Source organism: Trematosphaeria pertusa, assembly GCF_010094035.1.
Source record: "Trematosphaeria pertusa strain CBS 122368 unplaced genomic scaffold BU26scaffold_9, whole genome shotgun sequence".
Classification (NCBI taxonomy): domain Eukaryota; kingdom Fungi; phylum Ascomycota; class Dothideomycetes; order Pleosporales; family Trematosphaeriaceae; genus Trematosphaeria; species Trematosphaeria pertusa.
The window spans coordinates 18643-41058 of record NW_022987220.1 but is presented as its reverse complement, the minus strand read 5'-3'; the positions used below and the strand labels follow the sequence as shown (position 1 = coordinate 41058).

The 22416-nt window shown below is 54.4% G+C and overlaps 10 protein-coding genes across 10 annotated transcripts; 4 read left to right on the top strand and 6 right to left on the bottom strand.

Moving 5' to 3' along the window:
• Positions 1-256: 256 nt before the first annotated feature.
• BU26DRAFT_430125 (FMN-linked oxidoreductase) lies at positions 257-2043 on the top strand (the record flags this gene model as incomplete). Its single annotated transcript, XM_033823857.1, has 2 exons — positions 257-427; positions 499-2043. 2 exons carry the CDS (start codon positions 257-259, stop codon positions 2041-2043), a joined length of 1716 nt encoding a protein of 571 aa, XP_033682002.1.
• Positions 2044-4369: 2326 nt separating this feature from the next.
• On the bottom strand, positions 4370-6626 carry BU26DRAFT_338998 (uncharacterized protein). The gene is made up of 2 exons (XM_033822285.1): positions 6604-6626; positions 4370-6558 (listed from the first exon to the last, which is right to left on the bottom strand). Exon 2 carries the CDS (start codon positions 6204-6206, stop codon positions 4509-4511), a length of 1698 nt encoding a protein of 565 aa, XP_033682001.1. The 5' UTR covers positions 6207-6558; positions 6604-6626; the 3' UTR covers positions 4370-4508.
• A 665-nt stretch (positions 6627-7291) lies between these two features.
• BU26DRAFT_551870 (ribosomal protein S13) lies at positions 7292-8592 on the top strand. Its single transcript, XM_033832126.1, has 6 exons — positions 7292-7500; positions 7552-7569; positions 7835-7862; positions 7915-8015; positions 8065-8087; positions 8138-8592. The coding sequence occupies exons 1-6, from the start codon at positions 7483-7485 to the stop codon at positions 8415-8417; spliced, it is 468 nt and encodes a 155-aa protein (XP_033682000.1). The 5' UTR covers positions 7292-7482; the 3' UTR covers positions 8418-8592.
• Positions 8593-10756: 2164 nt separating this feature from the next.
• On the bottom strand, positions 10757-11928 carry BU26DRAFT_541189 (aldolase; the record flags this gene model as incomplete). The annotated part of the gene is made up of 2 exons (XM_033831584.1): positions 11355-11928; positions 10757-11290 (listed from the first exon to the last, which is right to left on the bottom strand). The coding sequence occupies exons 1-2, from the start codon at positions 11820-11822 to the stop codon at positions 10757-10759; spliced, it is 1002 nt and encodes a 333-aa protein (XP_033681999.1). The 5' UTR covers positions 11823-11928.
• A 439-nt stretch (positions 11929-12367) lies between these two features.
• On the bottom strand, positions 12368-14509 carry BU26DRAFT_551868 (uncharacterized protein; the record flags this gene model as incomplete). The annotated part of the gene is made up of 4 exons (XM_033832125.1): positions 14282-14509; positions 14134-14189; positions 14021-14069; positions 12368-13809 (listed from the first exon to the last, which is right to left on the bottom strand). Exons 1-4 carry the CDS (start codon positions 14397-14399, stop codon positions 12368-12370), a joined length of 1665 nt encoding a protein of 554 aa, XP_033681998.1. The 5' UTR covers positions 14400-14509.
• On the bottom strand, positions 14103-15251 carry BU26DRAFT_596627 (Aldo/keto reductase). Its single transcript, XM_033834976.1, has one exon. It carries the CDS (start codon positions 14872-14874, stop codon positions 14452-14454), a length of 423 nt encoding a protein of 140 aa, XP_033681997.1. The 5' UTR covers positions 14875-15251; the 3' UTR covers positions 14103-14451.
• Positions 15212-16819, bottom strand: BU26DRAFT_531831 (Aldo/keto reductase; the record flags this gene model as incomplete). The annotated part of the gene is made up of 5 exons (XM_033831057.1): positions 15212-15278; positions 15767-16449; positions 16582-16631; positions 16686-16716; positions 16763-16819. The coding sequence occupies 5 exons, from the start codon at positions 16817-16819 to the stop codon at positions 15212-15214; spliced, it is 888 nt and encodes a 295-aa protein (XP_033681996.1).
• A 286-nt stretch (positions 16820-17105) lies between these two features.
• Positions 17106-19204, bottom strand: BU26DRAFT_338910 (quinate permease). Its single transcript, XM_033822284.1, has 2 exons — positions 18671-19204; positions 17106-18610 (listed from the first exon to the last, which is right to left on the bottom strand). The coding sequence occupies exons 1-2, from the start codon at positions 18906-18908 to the stop codon at positions 17217-17219; spliced, it is 1632 nt and encodes a 543-aa protein (XP_033681995.1). The 5' UTR covers positions 18909-19204; the 3' UTR covers positions 17106-17216.
• Positions 19205-19382: 178 nt separating this feature from the next.
• On the top strand, positions 19383-20665 carry BU26DRAFT_606041 (glycoside hydrolase family 33 protein; the record flags this gene model as incomplete). Its single annotated transcript, XM_033835633.1, has 1 exon — positions 19383-20665. The coding sequence occupies exon 1, from the start codon at positions 19502-19504 to the stop codon at positions 20663-20665; it is 1164 nt and encodes a 387-aa protein (XP_033681994.1). The 5' UTR covers positions 19383-19501.
• A 449-nt stretch (positions 20666-21114) lies between these two features.
• Positions 21115-22258, top strand: BU26DRAFT_531828 (uncharacterized protein; the record flags this gene model as incomplete). The annotated part of the gene is made up of 2 exons (XM_033831056.1): positions 21115-21260; positions 21346-22258. The coding sequence occupies 2 exons, from the start codon at positions 21115-21117 to the stop codon at positions 22256-22258; spliced, it is 1059 nt and encodes a 352-aa protein (XP_033681993.1).
• Positions 22259-22416: the final 158 nt, after the last annotated feature.

Sequence of the window (22416 nt, the reverse complement as noted above, 5' to 3'; positions counted from 1 at the left end):
ATCTCCATATTAAATGCTGGACCAGTCAGCCCTATAGAAGCTCCGCTGCGGTGGGCTGGCAGCCTCCGATTGGCTGCAGCCCCTGCGGAACGTCGAAAAGGCACATGTCGTTTTTTCCATGCTCGATGACCTCTTCGATTTCACCACTCCGCTTCCGCACACGCCCGCCGACGCCATACCTGCAATATTTCGCAACACAGGGGGCGTCGCTGCCCCCGCCCAGCTGCTCGCACGCTGCGCTCGATTCTTCGCCGCCATGGCTTCCGAGACGCGTTCCGAGCCGCACCGCCAATCGAAGCAAGGGAGTAATGGGGTCGCAAGTGTGCAGCGGCCGAGCAAGCGCGTCAGGCTGCATGGAAGAGCCTTCTACGAGAGCATTGGCAGCCCGAAGATTGTGCTTGCGCCTATGGTGGAGCAGTCGGAGTTCGTACGTCTCTCACATGCTCCCCCAGTTTCCCTCGCACATCCAGCGTAGCTGACAGTGCATGATTGCTATAGGCATGGCGCATGCTCACCCGCTCCTTCCTCCCGCCCTCCGCGCAATCCTCCCTCCTCGCCTACTCGCCCATGTTCCACTCCAAGATGTTCGTTGAGCAGCCCAAGTACCGCGACTCGCACTTCCAGCCGCTCAAATCCGCGCTGCCCTCCCCCGTCGACACCTACCATCTCTCGCAGCTGCCCGACTCGGAGCGACATCTGGACGGAAACCCGGCTTTCGATCGCCCGCTCACCGTGCAGTTCTGTTCGAACGGCCCGGATGACTTTCTCAATGCGGCGAAGCAGGTGGCGCCCTTCTGTGACGCGGTGGATCTGAATCTGGGCTGTCCACAGGGCATCGCAAAGAGGGGCAATTACGGCGCATTCCTGCAGGAGGATTGGCCTCTTATTTCGAGCATGATACGGAAGCTGCACGAGGAGCTGCATGTGCCCGTCACGGCAAAGATGCGGATCCTCGAGACGAGGGAGAAGACGCTGGAGTATGCGAAGGTACTACTGGATGCGGGCGCGAGCATCATCACGGTGCACGGCCGGCGCAGAGAACAGAAGGGGCACAATACAGGGTTGGCAGACTGGAGTATGATCCGTTATCTGAGGGAGAATTTACCGAAAGAGACGGTCATCTTCGCGAACGGGAACATCTTGCAGCATGAGGACATCGCGAAGTGTCTGGAAGAGACGGGCGCAGATGGCGTCATGAGCGCAGAGGGCAACCTGCATGATCCTACCATCTTCGCCGAGCCGCCGGCCGTTGGCAAAGAGGGACGAGAGTACTGGCGCGGGAGAGATGGAAAGGGCGGATACAGAGTCGATGCAGTCTTCCGCCGTTATATGGACATCATACACAAGCACGCTCTCGGACAGACACCTCCGGAGAGGAAGCCCCTGTGGATAGCGTCCGACCCCGAGGCACCGGAAGAGCAAGTCAGCGAGGAAGAGCAGGAAGGTCCACCGCGCAAGAAGAGAAAGCAGTCCAAAGCGGAAAAAAGGCAACAGAAGATCACGAATCCCAATCTGACAGCTATGCAAGCGCATCTATTCCACCTGCTGCGGCCGCTCGTGGCAGAACATCATAATGTCAGAGACGCGCTGGCGAAGTGTCGGGTGGGCGAGATCGATGCGTTTGAGCATGTCCTGAGGTTGACCGAGCAGGCTGTCAAAGAGGGTATACTAGCGTACGAAAATGAACACCCGACCCAGACCATCGGTACCGGGTTGGATCCGCAAGAATCGGGTCAGAGTGGCACGGTGGGGCAACTAGCGGAGACAGAAGAGGACCCGTACACGTCCTCCCTCGCAGCTGTCGCCCGCTGTAAACGCCCATGGTGGGTATGCCAGCCCTATGTCCGACCTGTACCGAAAGAAGCGATTGAGAAGGGCTCAATGCAGCTAAGTAAGAAGGAGAAGAAGAGGCTGGAGCAGCAGGAGGCGGAAGCTAAAGCTGTCGGTCTGGCGCCAGGAGGCAAGATAGAGAAAGAGAGCATGGAGGTCAATGGCACGCATCAGGAGGCAGAGATACCGAAAGAGGGCGTGGTCTATGGTTGAGGTCAGTCGCTCTTTCCCTCCATGTCTGGCATGAGACGGGATGACGGGCGAACACTCGCTCATTCACTCGGGCGCACAATGATTTCAAATTGAAGTCCTCGCCATATTTCTTTCACGTCCTCCTCTCCGCCCCACACCGTGCCCATCATCTTGAGGGTGCAACTAACCCTCGCTCCCCGCAGGCTGAATACCTTCACCATACGTTCCACATTGCTTGGACGGCAGAATTACCTTCTCAAGGTCTTCAGCCTCCCTGATCCACCGTCGGTATGCCAAAGCTGGATCCCGTCATCAAAGCCCGCCGCCGAGAACTCCGAGTGATATCACGCGACCGCCAGAACCGTATGCGCGCCCAGCTCAATCTCGATGCGAAGCCTTTCCCCAGCATCGTTCGCATCCCAGAACACGCCGAAGCACATGCCAGCGACGCCTTCCACGACTGCACAACAAATTGCAGCTTACTGGACCGACAGCAGACGTCGGGCGGGGCAAATGCCTCCTAGGCGCAGGCGTCGCCTGGCGCCATCCCAACGGCAATTGGCAATTTGCCGAGTACCCGCTAGGGTACAATGCTGGGGCCATTGGAGGCGCGGAATTGTATGCTATTGCTGCGGCGCTGAACCTCGCCCTCGCGCAACACGGACCAGGGGGCCGTTCTGTCGGGCTTGTCCGCGTCTATTCCGACGACAAGGGTTTCTTGGAGACGATGCAACGCGGGCTTCTCCTAAGGCGGCTTGGTCCCATTGGATTTGAACGCTTCGCAATATAGGAGCTCTATGAGCGCGCGGAGCTGCTGCAGTAGAAGGGGGTGCGCGTAGAGCTTGTATGGGTCAAGGGCCACAAGAGCAGTGCGGGGAATAAGAGGGCGGACCGGGCCGCGGGAAGAGCGGCACGGTCCCAGATCGGGGCCGCGGATATCGGAGTGACCGTTGAGGGGAAAGACGTACCCGTCTGGATGTGGGAGCTTGGTGGAGACTACGTGGATGAGTGGCTGTATAGGGAGAACGGCGGTCCCCTAGTTGGGGGAGCCGAACGGTAATCGCGACCGCGAAATGAAAATAGATTCTAGTAATGAGGTTACTCGTCAAGGCGTGGATGTTAACGCGCAGGAATCGGGTTCGGGAGACACGGAGATATCAAACGGGGAGGATGAAGATGATGGGCAGGATGTGCTGGGCTGATGCAGTTTTGCTCTGTACTGCATTCAAAGCCGCCATTCAATAATATACTGAAAGCCTCCAGCCTTGCCTATCCTGGCTTCCACTGCCCCTACTACGTGAGGAACTAACACGCATGGCACGCACCACTGAGGTCACTTGCAGACACGGTCTTCAATTAATTATGACCCAAGAACCTGCTATGAAGGTTTTCATCCTAGTGTAGGATATCGGTCTTGAGCATGTTTTAATCTAGTGTATTCTGTTCAATACGTTGAAGTCCTCACGGCATGACAATGCGGACTCTCGAGCTAATCCCGACCGCAGCAATAGTTGGCATGTGGTCGCACGCAGCGTGAAGGACTTGGGTCGTGGAAGTAGCTATTCCCGGCCTCGGTATCAAGTACGGTATACCCGTGGTATGGACTATTTATAAAGCTAGAACAATACGTGCTGAGTGAACATAGGGGTAAGTGGTCTCTCGCTGGGTCTACTATGAGCTTTCTGCCTGCGGAGTTTAGAATATGGGCTTCTTTTTTTTTGCTGGTACTGTACATATGTGAGGTCGGGCCGAGTTGGTGATTACTAAGATGAGCTTTGTATATGTTAGAAAGGCGGGAAGGAGACTAAGTACGTGCAAAGCTAGCTCCAGGTATGGGCCTTCTAGACGCTTGTGATTGATAATTTGTGAGTGCTTTGTTACTAGGTAGAACAGATGGGGAAGTGTAGAGTAGTAGGCGAACACCAGAGTGGTTAGATGATGAGCAGGTATTAGTGGATGGATAGGACTGTTCTAAAAGCCTTCACACAGGCGTGTCTATATGCGCAGAACACTGCTGTCACCAGTCATCAGTCATCACGTAGAACATGGATGAGATGCGGGTCATTGAAACCAAACAGTGACTCGGTCTATCTAAAACACAACTTCCAAAGCAACTCCAAAAGAGGGTATATCGCGCCAATCGACCGACCAGACGTCCGTGAAGTCGTCAGAAAGGACCGTAAAGCGCCGTGGCTCGTAGATCCGTAACCCATAACTCATACGACAAGCGTACCGGTTATCCAAAAGTGTGCCGGTTATCCAAATGCGAAACGCGATCCCGTTTGCATGTTATGGCAATGAAAGAGTGGGAAATCCGTGGAAATATCGCTCGCCAAAGCGAGGAGAGCGTGGTGTGAGAAGACGGTAGTGAGTGTTGAGAGCCAGCAAGAAATAAAGCTTCAGACGAAGGGACAGAAAAGTAAGGGAATGGAAGGAAGTGTTGAGATGGTCCTCTTTGTCGTGGGCCACAATTGTGCGCTGGCGCGCTAAGTCCCGAACGAGTCTGCAGGTTGTGTCGTGTCAGATTCACGATTGCGCTCGTCAGATGTGCGATATCCATTGATATGTGGTGTCGATGCACGGGGCTCATTATCGAGATCGGAATACTCGTTCTCCCCGGGCGTTGGTTGTTGCGTACGACTCTGCTCTGCTAAACTCTCGGGGGCGAGAGACATTGAGGGCGGGCCGAGCGAAGCGGTGGAAAACCTCTCTGTACCCCGCCTACTGGTCGTAGAAGTGCTACGAACTCGGCCTGCAGTAAGATTGGAGTCTATGGATGTGCGCGCCATGAGACCATGTTGACGTAGCCGCTGCAACGAATATCGAGAGTGCCGGAGCGAAGCGGGCCGAGGAGACAAGGACCGAGGTCTCTGACTTGGTGAGAGACCGAGTAACGAGTTTTGTGGGTTCGCTGTTGCCGTTGCGGCGCGGCCGGAGACTGCGGTGTCTGCTTCTGAAGTTCTTGTGGTAGTGCTGATGTTGAGTGGTCCAGTGTCGGTATAAAACGCACCAGGGGCAAAGTCGGTGAGATGGCTGCCCACTCCAGCAAGCTCGGGCCGAGGCGGTCGGGCTGTGAGAAACGGCTCAATACGAGCCAATTCCGCTCGAGCGTCAGGGGAAACATGGGACCTGCAGGTGCATTGGCGAGCGCAGCGGCATTTGAATGCAGTCATGTGATCGCGAATCCACGCATCGTGTTGATGAGGTGTCATCCCTTTCAGCTTTTCTTCGTCGTTCTTGGCCTTTTCAATCGCATCGGACCGTGTGTCTTTCGGAAGACACCCGTTTTCGGCGTCTTCAGTCTTGTCCGTGCTGTTGCTTCTGATTTTCGGTTCGTAAGCGCTGCCACGTCCCGCACGCGCCTCCGAATGTGATGGATAGTGGATGAGCTCGTTCTGGGCGATTGGTGATTTGCTTTTGGCTTTTTCCTGTCTCAAAGCCTTTCTCCAAGGGCTGCTGAGCCGCTTGAAGCGGGATTCCTTGAAGATAGGAAAGGCATCTTGAAGCTTGCGCTTGAGGGTAGCCAACGTTTTCCCGGCGCGCCTACGCTCGCTCGCAAGCGTTGCTCTGTCGGCCCTCTGGTCCACAGGCGCAACCACTGTTGGTGTTGCGCCGCCGCCGAGGATGGCTTCAGGGGGCTGTATCTGATGTGCAGGTCGAGGCTCTGCATCTGACAGGGAAGCACTCCGGCTTGGATGCTGCGTATGCATATTTACTGAGGCCTGGCGAGACGGGGCCCGGGACGAAGATTCGGGAACGCCGGGGAGACCCGCCGCGGTCGCTGTACCAGTAGCCTCTCGCACCATGTCAATTAGTGTTTTGCGGAAATCAATCTCCACGTGGTCCAGGTCAGTACTTGCAGTGGAGAGCAGCGAAAGTTGTGTGGAGCTGCCTCCACCGACGGCGAGCCATTTTTGGTGACATTTTTCGCAGAGTATGTCAGTAACCTCGTTGGGATCCCCGGACACCTCGACTCGGATGAGGAAGGCCTTGTGATGGTGATGGCATCTTGGGCAATTGCCATGGATCGGTATCTTCCAGGTCCCAGGAGGTAAATGCTTATCACTAGCAACTGTGGAGACGGTATTGCTCCGGGTGGGCGGAGAGATAGAAGGCTGTCTGGGGTGAGAGTCCGGGCCGGAAGATAGGCCTTCAACGCGTGAAGATGTCCCTTGGTACGCCATGGTATTGCGGATCCTTGTCACCGTCCGGTACCTAGGCTGTGATTAAAGTGTCACGGATGTTGTGACGGAGACTGGAAACCCAGGAGCCCGCTCCGGTGAATACATTGAAATTGAACCAGCGAGCAGGGGCGAAGAGAAGAACAGGAGAAGACGAATGACGATGTTTGAACGGACCGCTTGTCGCCCTCGCTTGACGAATTTAAAGATGTAGAAATCTCCGGCCTGGATAGGGCGGCCCGGAAGAATATGAATGAAGCTAACGTGAGGCTGGACGGATCACATCGCTTGGATAGGGCGATCAAGAGGACTATTAAAACGGAGTGAGGCGAAAGGGCGGCCGCCCTAACGGTGGCTGTTTACAGTCAGAGCTGCCTCATTGTAGGCGTCAGGAAACTACTTTTGGGCACCGGCGACCGAGAAATTGTTGGGATTGCAGTTTGTGGCGGTGCTATGAGCTGAGCCCCACGAACGTGACCTGTGCCCTCGCGAATACGGGCTGAAGAAGCATAATGACCATAAAGCAATGCAGGAAAAGTGCGAGTTTGTGGAAGATCGTCGAGGAACAGGGCGGAGAGTTGGGATTGCTTGGAAAAGGTGACCATGCAGGAGGCTGAGGAAAAAGGTGAAGGACAGAACACCACCGGGTAGCCCAAACCAGCGATAATCCGAGACATTCACCTTCTCAATCCCGGAGGACACCTGCAATGTGTTCGGGTAAACATGTCGAGGACTACGTTCGTGGATGAACGGTAAACTGCAGGCATCGACCCTAAGGCCAGCCGCCCCGCTGGCCTGATGCCAAAAGCCGCAGCATCGGGTGAGGCAGACTCCGTCTCATTGCGCGTGAAGACGGCATTCTACCAGATCACGATAACCCTCAATGGGGCTCAGTCTGCTCAGCGTGCAAAGGAGTCTCGACGTGTAGCGCCGGCAGGCGGCATGGGGGGGAGGCGCTGGAGGCAGCAGCCGAGTCTATACGGGTGACAGGGTGCAGGGTGCAGACTCGACTCCATCGGCTGTGCCAGAGGGCAGTTGGAAAATATAGAAAGAGTGTTGGTTATCGTATAGTTGCGCTCTGTGGCGAAGCTAGAGCGATGAAGTCGCCGCCTGGGGTTGGTGTGCGAGGGGTTGTCGGCTGATTGGCCGATCTCGCTTATGTCATCTCGCCAAGCCCACAGAAGACCGAGAATCGTCAATTTTGAGCGCGCAACCCAACGCCAACGCCATCGACAACGACAACGACAACATCACCGACGAGCATCGACAAGCCGCCATCATGTCGCTCGTAACTGGGGTGAGCTGCTTCAACCATCCTCTCTTGATTGCCGCTGACAAAATAATGTAGGAGAAATCCAACTTCCAGGTATGCATCACCCACTACCCGCGAAGCCCCTCCCGAACCCTGCTGCGACCTCCACGCGCCGGACCGATCCCAGCGCTCGCGGGCTCAGCCATAGATGGATCGCTGTGAACATCGAGAAGCCCCGGTGCTTCCTTGGCCAAGGAGACAGGCCGTAGGGCGTGCGGGTTGCGGAGGCGGGTCGCCGAAGGGAACGGTCCAGGGTCTCTACACGAGCCCTGGAGCGCATACCGTCTGTTTGTCGGTCGCGGTGCTGACTTGACTCCAGTACATTATTCGTCTGCTTAACACCAATGGTGAGTTCTAGCGCGAGGGATAGCTTCCGAAGAGAAGCTGATTTTTGTTTAGTGGACGGCAAGCAGAAGGTGATGTATGCGCTCACAAAGATCAAGGGCGTCGGCCGGCGCTACTCCAACTTGGTCTGCAAGAAGGCTGATGTCGACCTCACCGTAAGTCCGGCCCCTCGCTTGATGCAGGTCCCTGCTGACTGTTCCGCAGAAACGCGCCGGCGATCTCACCTCGTCAGTCGTCCATGGTGTCCTATTCTATCGGATAGACTAACATCTTCTAGTGAGGAGCTCGAGCGTATCGTCACTATCATGCAGAATCCTCTGCAGTACAAGATTCCCACATGGTTCCTCAACAGGCAGCGTGATATTGTCGATGGCAAGAACTCCCAGATCCTAGCCAACGGTGTCGACTCCAAGCTTCGAGAAGATCTCGAACGTCTCAAGAAGATTCGCGCCCATCGTGGTCTACGACACTACTGGGGCCTGCGTGTCCGTGGCCAGCACTCCAAGACAACTGGTCGTCGCGGCAGGACGGTTGGTGTGTCCAAGAAGAAGGGATAAATGTTCTCGCCGGTGCTGGAAAGCCGGGGCTTTGCGTGGTGCGGGAACAAGGCTTCTGCGGATGGGTGGTGCACTTACGGTGTTATCAAACGGCATTCATTGGCATCCACGCCTACATTTCATCCTGGGCTTGTACACGAGACGAAACGGCATGAAAGGGCTTTATGGTGGTAGGCATTAGCCATAAACAGCCTATACAAAAAAAATCACACAATCTGATCCCTGTTCTTCCAATGTTGATCTGCAAGTTTGCGGTTGGAGTGAATTTCGGTCAATGGGAAGGACTTGCGAGAGAGATCGAACCCCGATGCCAGTGGTAGCACCAACTATAGACGCCGAGCTCCCCTCAATATGATCGTCGTCGGCATACAGTACGCCGAAGAAGAGATGCAGAGCGGTATCCTCAGAGGAGTCTGTCCAATGTGGGGATCATCCTTTTGCGATTGATGTGTAGAGCTTGCTTGAGAATGTAGGTACGGGAGCGTGCGGCCGAAGCTGGTGTCGAAGGTTTCCGGATCGGGATAGGTCTTTCTGGAGGGTGTCAGTGTTCTATTGACCGTTGAAATGGAGCGCAGGTAGTACTCTGTCATGAGCTCAATGCCTGCTGCTGCTTCTCCTGTTCGATTCCCTCCTTCGGTTGGCGGATCTCTGCTTCCTTCTCCTCGATGGCGTAGTGCAGCTAATTGATCTCCCAATCCTCTTACTCCAACTCCCAAGCGACACCCGCACACATAAGGCCCTTTCGATTGTAGCTGTGTAAGTAGCTTCCGTCGGACCAGAAGATTGCGAGCGATAAGGGTCGATGATGTCGGAGTTTAGACAGTCGTCACCTTTATCTGCTTCTTCATGGCTTGGGACGATGGTGCAGCGAGCAAATGGTCGCTCTTTGACTTGTTGGAGAGCGCAGGAATAGCGATGCTTGAGCGTTTTGTCACGATGTTCGTCGAAGAGCCACACGCCAATCTCGAGCTGGTACTTCAGGTCGATAACATCCGTCGTCTCCTTCATGATTGTGATTGGCGGTCTCGATGTGCTTTAGAAAGAGAGTAGCCAATCGTCGTTAAAAAAGACTTAGATTGTTGGTGTCATGTAGCACGTTTTTGTTAGCTAAAGAGAAAAGAAACAGACCAAAACCGGCGGAGGCATCAGAGTTCATGTGCGGTCTGATCGAGTGAAGGGTTTGAACTTCAGAGTGAAAGTGAAAAGGAATCACCGACCTCAATCGCCCACCATATCCTCTCTCGGAAACCCCACGTCTGAATCCTAACATATCTCTAGCAAGATATCCAATACTGAAGATGCTTTCGATATAGATATGGCAGTCGAACTCACTGCCGTATTCTGCGAGAAAACAACCTCTAGAATCTACAGGGTGGAGCAACTGGACACCTTTCTCACCACATCTATCCCTGTACCTGGCTTCATCCGCTTAAGCACGTTCGAAAGCTCTAAAAAAAATTTTCGCCTCTATACCGAGATGTTCCTATAATTCCGCAATTCTTAACCAACCAGTACGATAAGATGGTATCTAACTTGACTTGACTCAGAAGCTCAAACACCTGCTCCAGATCGAAAAGCCCAGGATATTCCAGTTGAAAGTTCTCACGGCAGTTAGGAAAACTTTTGGCCACTCATATGGAAAGCCGGATGTCAAGCTTTGCCAATGTACCTAAGTATAGATCCCGTTCTTTCACTTCTTACTCGTCTTCTCGACAAGGATTTCGCTCTAGGGATACAGCAGGTCAAGACTTGTAGGCCCACAAGCGGCTCAAATTGCTCCAGAGGAATCAGTGCTGAGACTCCCTTTAGCGGCCCAAAGAAAGACCGGATGTCTAGGATCCGAGATGGAGCGCACTTGTAAGACTGGGTTCCTTGTTTTCTAGGAACACGACCAACTATTGACTGCGTAAATAAGGACCTTTTGTGAGAATGACCCTATTATGGGGACCCCTAGAATGCCTTCGACGATGTATACAAGACTAGGATAGTACCACGAGAGATGCGACCGTGCCTTGTGAGCTCCTTGGGGTTGCAATTATATCGGAGGCTGTAAGAAGCACATTTTAAGATCGCGCCAGCAAAGACCGCATTAGCAATATCCTAACAATCTTGACATCGAGTGAGGCTAGTGCAGTGAGAAACAGTAGGAGATTGATAGAAGGAGACAACACTGGACTCGGGGTCATTCGGGTCATATTAGGCGAGCGATCACTGGAAAAGAAATACACTCATTGTATCATGCCCGAATAAGCTGCGATTGGATCCATCTGCCTGAACGCCTGTTTATGCAGTCTAATCTGCGCCTCTCTCCACAATCATCATTTACTTCACCCCATTAACTACACCCCTCCAAACACCCTCTCCGGAATCCTCCCCTCCTCCTCCTCCAGCACCCCCATAACCTCCACCGTCCACTTCTTCATCTTCTCCCCGGCCGGCAAGTAGGGCCGCCTCGGCCAAAAAGCCCTTTCATCCTCCAGCCCTAACTTCCCTCCCACAAAAGACCAAGCTGCAAACTTCGTAAAGGCCAGGCTTTTCTTACAGGCCCACTCCGCATTCGCAACCACATCCTGCAGCCTCCTCGCCTCGTCCTTCTTCCCCTCCATCCAGAGGTCGTACACGCGGGCCGTCGCACGCGGGAACACGTTCCCCATGCCGGTCACGCAGCCCACGCCGCCGGCTTCCAGCGTGGGGAAGAGGAAGTCGGAGGAGCCGCCGTAGACGGAGAATTGGACGGGAGTGAAGTGCGAGGTTATGCGGATAGCTTTACCGATATTTCCGCAGGTTAGTTTTACGGCGACGATATTGGGGTGCGAGGCGAGGGTAGTGAGGTCGTCGCTGTTAAGATCGATGCCCGAGGTTACGCCCGGGAACTTTGATGATTATCGTTAGTTTTGCGGAGAAAGGGGGGGAAGAACGAAATGGACTAGGCCGTACGTTATATATAACAACGGGTATGGGCGACTCGTCGGCCACATCCCTATAGAACCCTAGCAAAGCCTCCTCGCTCATAGCCTTCGCCCAATAGCTCGGCGGGAGCAGGAGTCCAAAACTCGCGCCAGCTATCGCAGCATCCTTGGCCAACTGTATGCTCTCATTCGTGCTCTGGCCGGAAATACCGGCTACAATGGGGTAATCCGGAACACCGAGGTCGGTAACCGCCCGCCGCACCGTTCTCAGGACGTCCTTCTTCTCTTCCCGGTCCAGCAACGCCGCCTCGCCGTTCGTGCCTTGGTAGACGAGGCCGTGCTGCCCGCCGCGGACGAGGTACTGACAGTGCTTGTACATGGCGTCTAGATCTAGCTCTTGGGTTTTTGTGGGCTTGTAGAGGGAAATGACAGGTGTGTAGACGCCTGGGGGAAGCATTGTTTTCTTTGGTGGTATTGCGGCTTTTATGATAGGCATTTTGGATGGCTGATCGTGAATGAATGTTAATAGGAAGGAGGAAACTGATTCTATGCAGCCATAAATACTCGGTAGAAAGACGTAAATACAAGGAAACGTATACGAGGTGTCGAACAGCTAACAGGCGGGCCGCCTGCGAACTTTTACAGCACCCACCCAAAACGACAGCCAATTCCGAGCAACACCTACGTAAAATTCCGACGGTCGGAAAGTTCTCCATGTCATCAGATGCGCGTCGACTAGTTTCGAGGTCGCGGGGTTGACGTTCGAGGGGTAGCGGAGAGAACGCCGTGCGCTATTGTTGACTACTGAATCGTGACACCGAATGTTAGCCAGACAGATGATTCAGGCCTCCGATGGCACGGAAACCTGGTGTAACCTGATGTGAATGTCTAATTGCTGTGTGATTTGAGGACTGAGTTCAGTGTTGGGGTCTGGGGACGTAACTTATTATATCCTTGACGATTATTGATGATCAAGTCCATACACATACCGCTTGCCTGATCTTCCGAGACTGGCAACTCTCCGTCAAGACCCAAGGACACTCACGCCCTCCATCTTTCCACAACCTCAGCCAACGCCTCCACTCCACCCACACTCCCAGGAAACACCACATACGGCAGCCCAGGGTATTTACAAGTAGGCTCATTACACCTCCAAAGCGGCACGCCAGCAGCAGCCTGGCCTACGGCCATCGCCCTCTTCATATTCAATCCCTTTGTTGCCATGTCTGAGCTCGTGATTCCACCCTTCGCGATGATAAATCTAGGCCTCGTCTCGAGCCTTGTGAGGAAAGACACAAGGGCTGCCGCGACCGTCGAGCCAATGTCAAGCGACGACCGCTCGTTAGCCCTAGTGATGAGTTTCCGACTAGTCATGATGAGAACGTCCTGCGGTTTCTGGAGCTCAGATTCTGCGGTCACGAGCGCGTGTTGTAGCTCTTTCTCGGCGCAATCGGGCGATTCAAGAAGCTTGTTTACGTCTAGTTCCACAGTCGTCAACCTATCGCCCGCCCTCTCCCTCAGTGTTTTGAGCTGTGCCGTTGTCTTGGGTATGTATGATCCAGCTATGATCAACCCACCTCTTGATCTCTCGAGACTGAGCTGCTTCGCGGAGACAGGGGGGGCGCCAGAGCGGAAAAGAAACTTCTTGCCCTGTGCTGAAGCCTTCAGGATACCGAGAACGACGACATCCATGTCCTCTTCTGTTGCAGCATTGACGATGAACACGGTGCCCCTCTTCGCATGCTGTAGGATCTCGCCAATCTTATTCGGCCCGCCAGAGCGAATGTCGGACAGACCGGGACTCTGGACGCGCTCGCGCACAATCGCTCCCTTCGATTTCTCGACGAGCCAGTCGCGTAGGTTGCTGGACTTGTAACCGAACGTAGCGTCCTTTGCGAACGGTATGTTAGCAGCTGCAACTAGGGTGTCGCCCTCGGCAACGTAATGCACATCATCGATGGTGTACCGTCCACCCTGCAAGAAGAAAGGTGCCAGAATCCACGCGTCGCTCTGGCCCAGCACTTCTTCCACCGCCTCCAGCTCGAGCGGAAAGTGTCCCCTGAGCGTAGAATCGCCCCTCAGCACGACCTCAAACGCCTTGCCGGCCTTCATGGCAGCCTCGCTCAAATTTGTGCACATCTCGATCGTGAGCGCCTTCGCAGCTGGCGGGTGGAGCGCGCGCGAGTTTGTGAGGATGAAGAAGCCGGATCCAGGTTTTGTGTTCTCGAATTCCCGCCTGAGGACTGGCACGCTCCATGTTGTCAGGACGGGGACGTCGTGGCACGTCTGTGTGCCCGTAGGATCGTCGTCGAGGGCTACCAGGATGGGCTTTTTCAAGTTGCTTTGTATCTCCCTGCGCATTTGTGCTCGTAGCTCGGTCGACGACGAAGAGACGGGTGGGAGGGCGGTGAGCATTTGTTTGAGCGAGAGCGTGGTGGGCGATGACATCGCAGCTGCTTCGTCAATGGCAAGCAGGAATGCAGCTGTGTAGCCAGAGCATGTATATTATAACATTGGTTTCGGGCGTCAATCCATTTTCAATGGCCATATGCATAGAGGGCACATCGGCCGCTTCGGGCTTCTGACCGAAAGGCTGCTATAGCCGCCGTCGCCCATGACGAGTTCACAGATCGAGAGGAAGCAATAGCCATGGGACCAAGTTTGCGACTGCCAGGTCGTCATGCCGCGACTTACCGGCGAGCGAAGAATGCGATGAAGCTGGTCGTGTGCCCCTCCGGACAGCCTTCATGCAAGGCGTAGTCATGCATTACATAAGCACCTCTCTCGGCTGGTACTCCTCCAAATACCTGCTCTCTTCGTCGCTCAACTCCACCTCCAAAGCTTGCATAATCTGCTCCACCCTCTGCACACTCATCAGCCCCACAATAGGACAGCATCCCTTCCTCAACACCCAGCTTGTGGCCACGCTCGCCATACGAACCCCCTTCTTCCTACCTAACTCCTCTACTCTGTCTATGATCTCTATCTTCGCATCGCTAAACCACATGTTCGTTCGGAATCCGCTTCGTTCCTCACGCTCGTCTCGCCGACCGGCTTCCCGAGCAGACCGCATGCGAGCGGCGACCACGGGATGACGCTGATGCCCTGCGAGGTGCAGAACGGAATCATCTCGCGTTCCTCCTCGCGGTAGAGAAGGTTGTAGAAGGGCTGCATAGACGTGAAGGATGTCCAGCCGTCATCTTCGCCGTATATTGGAGCCGTGCAAATTCCCACGTGTACATTGACGAGCCGCCTAGGTAGCGTACTTTGCCTATAGACACGACGTCATGCAATGCGCGCATCATCTCTTCGGGCGGTGTCTCCTGGTCTTGGCGATGTAGTTGTAGCACGTCGATGTACAGTGTGCCCAGCCTTTCGAGAGATGAGTCCACAGCGTCGAAAATATGCTTCCGACTCAACCCCATCTGGTTGACCAACTCCCGCGAGTGGGGGTCCCCGGGATTTGGTCTACTATCGCCGCCCATGACTGGATTAAATACCTTTGTCATGATCACGACCTTCGATCTTGGGATGTTGTATTTCTTCATGAATCTGCCAAGGATGCATTCGCTTTCGCCGTTGGAGTACCTATCTGCAGTGTCCCAGGTATTGATGCCGAGATCCTAGGCTCGTTTGAGGACTTGCATGCTTGCGCCTTCGTCCAATGTCCATGGTGAGCCTTCCCATGTGGACTTTCCAAAGGTTATTCCGCCGAGGATGATACGGGAGACCTTGAGGCCCGAGGCACCGAGGCGGACGTACTGCATTCCCGGTAGCAGTGTAGATGTTGCGTTTGCTATTGAGTTGGACTCGTTGGGCTTGAGGGCTTGCGGAAGGAATAAAATGCTGAAGGCCTAGAGGCGGAGCTTTTCCACAGCACGATAATCAAGAGCGAGTGTTTATGAAAACCTTTGCTGATGTCCAGAGTATGCCCGGAGAGTTTACAGTGGATCTACGAAGTGCTGTGATGATTCTAGGTTCTAACAAGGACCCGTGGGCCGCGAAGCCGTCATCTGGAGTGAGGCGCCTTTTAGCGTGGTTGAGACGGGTGTCGGCATTCTCACCGGCGCCATGACAAGCCGAAGCTGCATCAAATGTTCTGAATGTGGAACTCGCGGTGTAATACAGTGCAAAGCTAGAATTCAGCTGGATATACGTCGGGGTTCGCGGAACTAGAAAGCACACGGGAGAAGTATATCCACTTCAAAGGTCTTGGTTCGTCACCTGCGTATCGTTCTCCCAAGCCGCCATGGGATCTCATTCAGAATCCACGAAACCTATCCTGTCACATTGCAATCTTGTTGGCATTCCAAAGGTCGGATCCGAGATTACATAAGCAGCTACGACCAGCCGCCTTCTCACGCAACGCTCCCACCACCATCATCATCGTGAAAGACGGTCGTCCCCCAATTCGGCCTATTGAATCTCCTCCCCTCGGACTTTGCCAGCTTGTCGAGCTTCAAAATCTCATCGCCGCTCAATCCAAAGATTTCTAGATTCGCTTTGATCCGCTCTTCGGTGACGCTTTTCGGAATGACACTCCACCCGCGACTCACGCCCCACGACAGCAGCACCTGCGCCGACGTCCCCTTCTTCTCCTCTGCAATCTCCAGCACAACTGGGTGCGTGTGCAGCGTCGAGCCCTTGCCGCCCAGCGGACCGAACGCCGTCTGATGGATCCCACGCGCCTTACAGTACGCATTGAGCCTGTCCTGGGGTAGCAATGGGTGCAGCTCTGTCTGGTTGGCAGCGGGTACAACTTTTGCCGTCTTCGAGAGCTTCTCAAGATTCACGGTTGAGAAGTTTGCCACGCCGATTGCCTTAACGAGGCCAGTCGAAAGCAGTTTCTCCATCTCGACCCACGTTTTCGTGAAGTCCCAGTCCGACGCGTGCACGGTGCGGTCTTCTTTGCCGAAGTTAGGTGCATTTGCGTCGTTGGGTGGAAGCGATACCGGCCAGTGCATAAGATACAGGTGGACGTAACCGACTTCGAGGTCTGCGAGCGACTTGAGCAGCGCGGATTCGACCTGCGAGTGCTGCGATGACCAGAGCTTGGTTGTGATGAAGAGGTCGGATCGCGGGATACCCGTCTCCCTTAGGACCTCCGATAAGGCCTGCCCGATCTCTTTCTCGTTGCAGTCTTCGAAAAGTCAGACTTCGAGGTCACGTCCTTCTTCTGTTTGACTCACAAAGCGGCGCACAATCCTGGACGCTCGTCAGCCCAAATCCGTGAGTCCGGAAGATGCGAAGCTTACAAGGTGTCGGTATCCGGTCGTAATAGCCGTCCTCACTGCTGTTCCTGCTTCTACGGGTACGTGAGCTTTCACTCGTACGCCTCCCGTTTGCTTACGCCACGTACCTCCTGGCGCTGCTTGCCATGTTCCGAATCCCTATTCCACTCAGCGTCTTCCTTCTCCTTCATTGCAAGAAACTCACCACCGCTGGAATCTTGGCTCCTGTGTTGAGATCGAACGTCTTCTTGTCTAACGTCATTCTTTCGAAGGTCGCCTGTTACCAGTCTCTTGATGGCTTCTGGACCATTTTATCTGGACCCTCTGACTACGTAGTCAGATTCCAAGGGGCGTTTGACACCAGCTCCGGCGAGAAGCCCGGGTATCCTCCCGCGACGTTTGTGGTACGGTGGGTTGAAACCCCGACTGCGCGCTGATGCTTCGCACGTCCAACGGCACGTTCTTCATGGTCACGATATCTCCCAATGGCCACGTTTGCAAGTTTACAGTCGGTGGAATCACACCTTGTTGCTTATATGAGTCTTCAAATTCATCACGGTATATTGAAAGTGCCGGCCCTTGCAGGGTATCGCTATGGGCCTCACGTTCATCCGGACATTCTCCCAATTCTGACTGTGGAGTCTTCTGATCTGTCTACCTCACACCCTCTCGAATTGGACGTTCCCATTATCCTTCTCGCCGCCGTCAAGAACCTTGGCAACTCCGTGAAATATATCGCCAACATCGTGGCGGACCTTCTCCTCCTCGGTCGGATACGCACGCTTGTACATAGTCCAAATAGAGTGCTGGAACAGGTCATCCATGGACTCAATCGAGCGTCCTTTCATCTCCGGCATGCAAAAGAAGACGAAAATTACCCCAATATAAGTCAGCACCGCGTACAGCAAGAACGTTCCCCATCCCATATGCGTCATCATAGAAGGCGTCGCTTTTGTGATCCCAAAGTCGACAATCCAGTTAACGAAAAAGCACCAGCTCATGCAAAAGGACCGGATACGCGACGGAAATATCTCGGCAGCGACGACGTAGCAGGCCACGCTGTGCCCGAACGACCACCCGAATGCGTAGATGTAGATCCAGACGATGCCGATTATGCCCCCGGCTTCAGTTCCGCCGCCTTGGGCTGGCTTCGCGAAACGAACATACAGAGCAATGTAGAGCATAGCGGTGGCTTGCAAGCAGGCGCCGATGATGAGCGGGAGCCGACGACCGACACGGTCCACGATGAAGGCAACGTAGATGATTGTTGTAGCGAGCTTGACAACGCCGTAAACACCAGTCGTGAGGAGAGCTTGTGATCCGCCCTTGACGCCGATCATGGTGAAGATTTCCGGAGCGAAGTAGTTCAAGCTGTCGGTACCACTAAACTTGTGGAAGAGGAAGAGCATGATGGCGAGGAAGAAGCGGCGTCTATTCGACGGGACGAAGGCAATGTCCTTGAGCACGAGCAGGTAGTTGCGTCCCGCAGCAACCTCTTGCTCCTGGTCGACCTGTGCGCAGACCTCCATGTACTCTTGCTGGAGGTAGGGGTGATGCTCGGGAAGCTTGCGCAACTTCATCAAATTCTTGAGGCCCTCGTCTCGTTTCCCTCTCGCAATGAGCGCGCGCGGCGTCTCGAGGACGAACGGAAGCATCAGGAACATGAAGCCGCCGGGAATAACCTGGATACCAAGAGCTAGCTTCCACTGCAGGTTATCCGTAATGCTCACGTTCTGCCATTTCGACACGCCGTAATTGACCCAGAAAGCAAGCGACAGAGCGGTAATGATCATGAGGTTATAGAGGCAGGTCATGGAGCCACGGATGGACTTTGGAGAGTTCTCAGAGAGGAATTGAGGCGCACCTGCGGACATGGAGCCGATAGCGACACCCGCGAGGAAGCGGCCTGCGTAGAATAATCCAAGATGGTCGACTTCCTGGAATGCACAGCCGAGGAGGTAGATGGCGCCATAGAGCATCATGGACCATCTACGGCCGAGGAAATCTGCGCAGGGAGCGGAGATGAGGGCACCCGCTGAGCCACCAGCAGCCACTTTCCTCATGGTCAGTATCCGCTTCATCGTATCGGCGTCCTGCAAGGCTGAAAACTTACTCAAAGCAGCGATGTTGCCCGCCCGGTGATCCGCAGCATCTTCGCTCAACTTATCGAGTCCAAAGGCATGCTTGAAGGTTGGCAGAGTAAGCACGCCTCCAATGTTTCCTTGATCGAAGCCGTAGGAGCATCCTGCGAAGGCGATGGTGGTAGCAAGATATGCTAGGCGTCCGTTGAAGATGGATCGGGGGTCGTTCTTCCATTCGGGCGAGGCCCAGAGTGAAGTGCCACCACCCATGCTTTGGAGTAGAGTAGGAAGGAGTCAGGAAAGGTATGAGACGGAGGTCGGAGATTGAAGCAGTGGTAGCAAGAGGTTAACGTGCAATTGTCGAAGCTCTTAACGCCTTTATACCGCGGCCAATCAAACCCAGCAATCTCCAGAGCAAGCTTATCAAGCTTTCAGGATATCGTTTCTCGAGTCCTACCCCAGAAAGCTCAGGCCTCCGGGCGTTTCCCCGCATTTGGTGTCAACAGTCCCGGGGAGAAGTGCGTTATAAGGTCCAACTTCTAGGCGCAGATCGGTCCTACTACGGAGCAAGCAATCGCAGATTACTTCCCGAATCGGCCAAGGCGCATTAAGCTCGGGAGCACATCAGACGCCTCAAGAAGTTGAGGAATTGGGAAGGAAAGAAAAGCGGGTAGAAGTGGCTTGCCTAGCGACGGTTGTCGTGACTCAACGCTTTTCTTGATCCGACTTATACTAGGCTTAGTTAATAGATACTGAGATACGGCTACCCTAATCTGTTTCTATGCTTCTTCATCTCGTTACCCTAGTAGTTCTCATCAGTTGAACGCTTCGCTTTCGACAGAAGGTATCTCGGTGTCTTCATCATGTCCGACTTCAACAACGATCTTACTATACGTTCAGAGACACCATACTTCTCCTCAAACTACATTCCCGCTTCGACAGTTCAAGTCCATGCCTCTAATCTCCTTCAACTACCCAATGACGACCTGCTATGCGCGTGGTTCGGCGGCTCCCAAGAAGGCCTTTCAGACATCTGCATCCATCTCTCGCGGCTTCGACGGGGCTTCCAAACATGGACGAATCCACGGAAAATATCGGACGACACAGAACACAGCGAGCAGAACCCAGTGCTGTTCCTTAATCCCACGAACCGAGAGCTGTGGGTCATGTACACTGCACAGCCTGCGGGCAATCAGGACAAAGCAGTCGTTCGGTACCGGGCATCGAAAGACGACGGACAGACGTGGTCGTGTGCGCAAAATCTCTTCGATGATGAGGGTCTGTTCATCCGCCAGCCGGTTACGGTGCTAAAGGATGGGACATGGGTCCTTCCCGCGTGGTATTGCCGAACACCGCCTGGATACCGATGGATCGGAAACGACGATATCTCAGTCATTAAGTACACGAAAGACGCCGGCAATACGTGGCATGAGCGAGAAGTCCCGAACAGCACCGGCTGCGTCCACATGAACATAAGAAAGCTGAAGGACGACGGGAGCTATATCGCATTCTTCCGGTCGAGATGGGCAGACAACATCTACACGTCTACTTCGGTTGACGGGCTGGACTGGGCCGACTGCGTACCTACATCGCTCCCTAACCCCAACTCTGGAATCTGCTTCGACGTTCTTCCAGATGGGCGCTTGCTCATCGTGTACAACGACTCGAGCTTTCAGCCAGGGCACTCGAGGCGCGAGGGTCTGTACGATGATATCACGCCCGAGGAGGACAAGCGCGAGAATCAACCCAAGCAGACGAGGGAAGCGATTTGGGGCGTGCCGAGGAAGACGCTGACGGTTGGGCTGAGCGCTGATGGAGGGAAGGGCTGGCAGACGAAGGTGTTGCAGGAGGGGGATGGGTTCTGCATGACGAATAACTCGCGGACTAGGAAGAACCGTGAGCTGAGTTATCCGAGTATTTGGGTGGAGAGGGGTGATGACGGGAGGGATGTGGTGGATGTTGCGTTTACGTTTTGGAGGCAGAGGATTCGGTTCTGTAGATTCGATGTGGCATGGGTGGAGAGCTAGGCGAGCTGTATATGTCGACAGCAATATCAGATTATGGGATTCGAACACTTTGAGCTCTTCCCAGATTTCGGTGTTGTTTCCGTCCGCTGAATCAGTTCTTAGTCAGTGCGGAAGCAGCGGAGACGCGTTCCGACACATCGAACGCGGCTCTCCCACGTCTCCGCTCCTCTCTCCGCCGCATCAGCAACTCCTGCTCTTCGGCGTAATGCTGGCTCCCCGGCGAGTCCAGCAGAAAGTTTGTGTCCTGTTGTCTCCCACAACAGCCTCCACAATGGCCACAAAACAGCCTCGCAATGCGCCGTCGGCCTTCTCGCCGCGCGATGGAGCTCAACCGAACCCACGCTCTCCATACCCGTGATTGAAGACGGCACACAGCCTCATCCATGCAAACACGCCCTGCACATGACCACACACACACACTCACTCACTCAAGAGCACACTGAGACATGATGCCGAAGCCAATCGTCCTCCACATCGGCGAGCCGATCAAGTACAACCACGAGTTCTACGAGAGCGACTTCCTGTCGCGCTTCCAGGTCGTTCGGAATGAGGATTTGAACCGCCAGTCATTCACCAAGGCATTGGAAGACAAGAAGTACGCACACAAGCGCCCCTATGAGAACCTGCTTTTCTCCTACTTCTACGCCTACTCCGTTCCAGCCATGCTAACCTACACGCAGATATGGCAACTTCTCAGCCATCTTCCGCCCACACTTCCAAACCGGTGGCGAAATGGGCCAATGGGACTCAGAACTGATACCTCTCCTTCCACCCTCCTGTCGGATATTCGCCTCCGCCGGAGCAGGCTACAACTGGGCCGACGTGGACTTGCTCGCCCAACGCAAGATATGGTACGCAAACGGAGCAGGCGCGTCCGATGAGGCCGTCTCAGACACCGGGCTGTACATGATTCTGTCGGTATTCAGGAACTTTACCCGATCACAATTGGCGGCGAGGACATGTGACACGGGCGAGTTCGAGAGGACACATAAGTTGATCGCGACCATCAGTGCGAATCCGAGGGGGCATATACTGGGGGTTGTGGGATTGGGAAATATCAGTAAAAAGCTGGCGTATAAGGCAAGGATGGCACTCGGGATGGACATTCACTACTTCGATGTGGTACGAGCGAGCCCGGAAGAAGAGGGGGCCTTAGGCGCGACCTTCCATGAGAGTTTGGACGATCTATTGAAGATTGCGGACTGCATCTCGTTACACACACCCCTAAACAAGCACACCAAAGACCTCATTGGCGAAAAGCAACTGGCGATGATGAAGAAAGGATCGCGCATCATCAACACCGCGCGAGGACAGGTGCTGAACGAAGACGCACTCGTAGCGTCGCTAGAAAGTGGACACATCAATGCTGCGGGCATGGACGTCCACTACCACGAGCCGCAGGTCTCGAAGAAGTTGGCAGCTATGCCACAGGTTACGCTCACAACACATATCGCTGGTGGAGCGCTCAACACGCGCATCAATTTCGAGCTCAATGCTATGAAGAATATAATGAGAGTCGTGGGACCAGATGGAGAGTTCACGGGGGATGAGCCCATGACGCCTGTAAATAGGAAGGCCTTCCTTGCTGCTTAGGCGGACCATCAATCCAACACAACGTTCTCAGGTGTCCCAGTCAGATGGTACGGTAACTACGTCACGTGTTCAATTCCATCCCGGCCTCTGAAGCGTCTCCAAACCTTTGGGACAACGTCTCCCCTTCCAGACTCTAGGCGCTCGATGGAGACTGGCGC

Coding starts and splice junctions, on each gene's coding strand:
- BU26DRAFT_338998 (XM_033822285.1), bottom strand. CDS start 6,206: ATGGCGTACCAAGGGACATCTTCACGCGTTGAAGGCCTATCTTCCGGC.
- BU26DRAFT_551870 (XM_033832126.1), top strand. Junction 8,016..8,064: donor AGGCTGATGTCGACCTCACC/GTAAGTCCGGCC, acceptor ACTGTTCCGCAG/AAACGCGCCGGCGATCTCAC. Junction 8,088..8,137: donor CGCGCCGGCGATCTCACCTC/GTCAGTCGTCCA, acceptor AACATCTTCTAG/TGAGGAGCTCGAGCGTATCG.
- BU26DRAFT_596627 (XM_033834976.1), bottom strand. CDS start 14,874: ATGAAGAAATACAACATCCCAAGATCGAAGGTCGTGATCATGACAAAG.
- BU26DRAFT_338910 (XM_033822284.1), bottom strand. CDS start 18,908: ATGGGTGGTGGCACTTCACTCTGGGCCTCGCCCGAATGGAAGAACGAC. Junction 18,611..18,670: donor GGGCAACATCGCTGCTTTGA/GTAAGTTTTCAG, acceptor CCATGAGGAAAG/TGGCTGCTGGTGGCTCAGCG.